The sequence below is a fragment of the Mizuhopecten yessoensis genome, unplaced genomic scaffold, assembly GCF_002113885.1.
Source record: "Mizuhopecten yessoensis strain PY_sf001 unplaced genomic scaffold, ASM211388v2 scaffold716297, whole genome shotgun sequence".
In the NCBI taxonomy this organism is placed as follows: domain Eukaryota; kingdom Metazoa; phylum Mollusca; class Bivalvia; order Pectinida; family Pectinidae; genus Mizuhopecten; species Mizuhopecten yessoensis.
The window spans coordinates 200,288-204,732 of record NW_018480046.1 but is presented as its reverse complement, the minus strand read 5'-3'; the positions used below and the strand labels follow the sequence as shown (position 1 = coordinate 204,732).

The window sequence follows — 4,445 nt, the reverse complement described above, 5'->3', positions numbered from 1 at the left end:
GGATTCCTGCCCCATCCCCAGGGGCTAGGGCGGGGCCCCAAAGGGAACATTTACCAATATTTTCAAATTTTTATCCATTGATGACATGACAAGTATTGTATTTCACTTAGTTTACATGCTGATTTCCACATCACATCTAAACAATAAAATAAAGCTACCAGTACCTATGATATAACTCAGGTGACCGCTAAGGCCCTTGGGCCTCTTGTTTTATGTTGCATTCTAATATTTGCTGTTATGCTAAATTTGCCCTCATTGCAGAAGGTGAAAAATACGAACGTTAAACTGCGGTAAAAATTTCCCGGTATACAATATTCATTTTTCTTTCAAACAATTTCAGATAAGTCAAAAGCCTGTGAATTCTTGGAATGTAGAAGATTTAAGCATCTATATCGGTGCTGATACAGAACGCAAGGCAGCCAAGTAAGTCTTTGTCACAAGTGGTTTTTGATATATATCAAGTGGTGCAACAGAGTTTCCAGTGGGGGAATGGAGTGGGGTTCCAGTGGGGGAAGGGAGTAGGGGAAGGGAGTGGGGTTCCAGTGGGGGAATGGAGTGGGGGGATTGGTCATCTTGGGTCTGTTGACACTTTTTAGCCAATAATGCTCATCCTAAAGTACTCAGCACTAAAATTTAGACACATATCTTCCATCACATAAATGGTTTCATGAATGTATGATGAGTGTTGCTCTGTTGACATTAACAGAATAATGACCCTTAATTTATCTTTGTCCTTTTTACTATAAAGAATTAGATGGATTGCTACAAATTAATCGGAATTAGAAGGAAACTTTATTATCAGAAGGCTAAGAGAGGATTTGGTAACAAACAGAAAACAAAATGTAAAGATATTTGATTTTTTTTCTGGGGAGTTTCAAGCACAGACTTGAACATGCTATTAACCTGGTAACACCACTTCCTGTCTGCTGTATGGTACAGCTATACATCATTTTGTTTTACCTTATTTGCAGGTTTCCTTTAACCTTCATGAAGAAAGGAGACAAAGTGGGGTAAGTCTATATTCTACACTTGTGTCCTTCCCCCAAGTTTAGTATATTTTCTCCTCCATAATGTGTAGTAAATTTCATAAACCTATCTTTCTGCCATTTGTCTCTGTATAGTGTTAAGCTGGTGTCAGTTAGAAACTACTGTTGTGTAATATATATATCAAAATCTCTGTACTTTGGATCACTGTGGAAAATTAAAGACATGTATAATTATTATCTACAAATGTTTATACAAATCTTGACTAATCTTTTTCAATGCCTTTTTTCTTGTCATTTTCTACAGTTCTAAGGAGATGCCCAACTTTGGCCACACACTGAGTTTTGGGTCTGAGAGTGACCAGCTAGAATGGGCTGCTGCTATGGTCAAGGCACAGGTAATGTCCAGATCACTTTTGGACCACTTTTAAAATACCTGGGGTATTAAAGCCAAAAATATGTTTTTAGATTTTTTCCTACAAATCTTGACTAATCTTTTTCAATACATTGTACCTGGGTTTTGTTTATTCCAACAGTTCCAGAGAGATTCCCTACTTTGGCCACTTACTTAGTTTATTGTTTTGTTTAGTTTCTTGTTTGGATAGATTGTATAGCTAGCATTGATTAAAAAATTACATATGCTATTATACTGTAAAAGTTTGATCTCACATTGAAGATTATCTCACATCGGAGATTGTCTCAAATAATTAGTTTACATCATTAAAAAAAAATCTAGGAATGTGAAACAAGGAACCACGAAACAAATGATAAAGGTGGAAATTAGAAAGGCTTATCCACATGTACGTCATTAAAAATGAAAAGTAAAATGGTTCTCCTACTTACAGAATCCTGGACCCCTGACAACATGAGATTACATCAACAGTTGGCTGTTAAGCCAATGGTATGTATACCGGCTCCCATTGTGTGGTAAACTTACAGCATTCAGTAGCTGTCTTCCTTTGTGTGGTAAACTATATCATTAAGTATGTATACTGTCTCCATTTGTGTGGTAAACCTACAGCATTAAGTCTGTATACCGTTTCCATTTGTGTGGTAAACTTGCAGCACTAAGTTATGTATACCGTCTCCCTTTGTGTGGTAAACTTGCAGCACTAAGTTATGTATACCATCTCCCTTCGGGTGGTAATTCATACACCTACAGCATTAAGTATGCAGATGTATACCGTCTCCCTTTGGGTGGTAAACCTACAGCATTAGGTTTGTATACCGTCTCCCTTTGTGTGGTAAACCTACAGCATTAAGTATGTATACTGTCTCCCTTTGTGTGGTAAACCTACAGCATTAAGTATGTATACCGTCTCCCTTTGTGTGGTAAACCTACAGCATTAACTATGTATACTGTCTCCCTTTGTGTGGTAAACCTACAGAATTAGGTATGTATACTGTCTCTTTTGTGTAGTGAACTTGCAGCATTAAGTATGTATACAGTATCCCTTTGTGTGGTAAACCTACAGCATTAGGTATGTATACCGTCTCCCTGTATGAGGTAAACCTACAGCATTTAGTCAGCATCATACAGTGTATTTGATTTGCCTTCGTTGAAAACTAGTATACTCCTTACAACAAAGTATGATATAAGCTAAAACACTACGAGTATCGCTCACACCAGCAATAATGTTGGAATATTAGTTAGCCTCCTGATAACAGTTCTTGTTACATTAACACAACTTCATCTAACCACTCTGAATTGCCCAAACGTTACCAGTGCACATACTTGTGTGTACCAGGTGTTAACTACGTCATACAAATACCAATCATGGACGACATTGGTTTGTAAGCATTGACCTGTTCTATAAGGGTGATTAATAGAACAGCACCAGTAAAGTAGCATTTAACCTTAATGTTATAAATAATAACACTATTCAACATGAGTAACTTTATTGTTGGTATATTACCCAGGGTCGTGAGGCTGATGTTGATGTTATTTGTTTACCCATTTCAGAATTATTCTGTATGAGGCTACAAGAGAGGAATCCCAACCCAGTGGTGCTGTCGACTTTGACCTTGAAATGACATTCAGCAGGATAAAAAACTGTCGTCACAGAATTGTCATTCTCAATGGAGGACAAGTGTCTGTTCTTTGTGTTCTGTTCAGTGAATAGATGAACGTAGCCTTCAGTGATGAAACGTGAGGAGCAGAAAGAAAAACGAGGTTTTTTTTGTCAAACCTCATTGTTTGCGTTTTCCCTGGAAGTTGGACTTGGTGTGCTTGACCTTGAACAGGTGTAGGAGGTGATAAAAACACATGTGCAATATGATAGGTGTTCCTAAGCCAAGTGATCATTTATAACACAGACTCAAGTTGTTGTGAAAAATTCATTTTAAATGCCAAAATATATACATGTGTAGCTCTGCCTTCCCTATATATATGTAGTGAAGTGAATGTTGCGCAATGTTTTTGAACTTTATGTTTTCATGTGTGCTTGTAATATACTGTGCCCTTTTTATATAGATCATGCCCTTGTATGTAGGTCACATGCTCATATATAGGTCACATCCCTGTATGTAGGCCCAATCCTATTATGTAGGTCATGTCCAAATATATAAGTAACATCTTCAAATATAGGTCACATCCCAATATGTAGGCCACATCCTATTGTTCAGGTCCTGTCCAAATATGTAGGTAACATCTTCAAATATAGGTCATATCCCAGTATGTAGGCCACATCAACATACATAGGTCACATCCTATAATGTAGGTCGCATCCTCAAATATAGGTCATATCCTAGTATGTAGGCCACAACCACAAATATAGGTCACATCGTATAATGTAGGTAACATTTTCAAATATAGGTCACATCCTATAATGTAGGTAACATTTTCAAATATAGGTCACATCCTAGTATGTAGGCCACATCCTCAAATATAGTTCAGTCACATCCTTCTTATATAGGTAACATACTTATACATAGACCACCCAGCTATTTGATGGCCACGTTTTTCTGTAGACCACACTCACCACTTTATTCCTGCTGTATGACAATAGAGATGATGACCCAGCCTATATACTGTCAGCCTTATCAGCCTTGTGTTAGCCACAAAACACACACCTTTGTACAGACTGTGTCTCTATGTATAGTGGTAATTTACCAATACTATTTACTTACTCAGCCATTCACCTGCAGTGTTTATGCTTCTGTTTTGTTTAATATCTACTTACAAAACCAATGTTATAGTCTTACCATTACCAAGATTATCAAAATTGTAAAAGTTAAGTTATGGCAAAAAATTTAAAAGAGAACAAAAATACTGAATGTTTTCTTAAAGATATTACCAGTACATGCTCTTACTTATTCCACACTAGTTCAACCATTCCTGAAGTGTTTTTATCAAATATACAAAGTTAAACAACATTCCTTGCTAACACTAGCAAGAAAAGTCCAAACCAAAAAACATTTTTATGGTCAAGTTTCTTTTACACTCAATGGCCAGCCTATTGG

The 4,445-nt window shown here is 36.8% G+C and overlaps 1 protein-coding gene across 6 annotated transcripts in view; it reads left to right on the top strand.

The window, feature by feature from the left end:
- The window catches only part of LOC110442764 (arf-GAP with Rho-GAP domain, ANK repeat and PH domain-containing protein 2-like), a 122,837-nt gene extending 118,603 nt beyond the window's left edge, over positions 1-4,234 (top strand). For 5 of the 6 annotated variants that reach the window (XM_021486525.1, XM_021486526.1, XM_021486523.1 and 2 more), the window contains 5 exons: positions 341-423; positions 972-1,010; positions 1,291-1,381; positions 1,829-1,884; positions 2,947-4,234. In XM_021486525.1, coding sequence (XP_021342200.1) covers positions 341-423; positions 972-1,010; positions 1,291-1,381; positions 1,829-1,852 — 237 coding nt within the window. In that variant the 3' untranslated portion in view covers positions 1,853-1,884; positions 2,947-4,234. The remainder of the gene's footprint in view (positions 1-340; positions 424-971; positions 1,011-1,290; positions 1,382-1,828; positions 1,885-2,946) is intronic. The other variant, XR_002462047.1, reaches the window with a different exon arrangement.
- Positions 4,235-4,445: the final 211 nt, after the last annotated feature.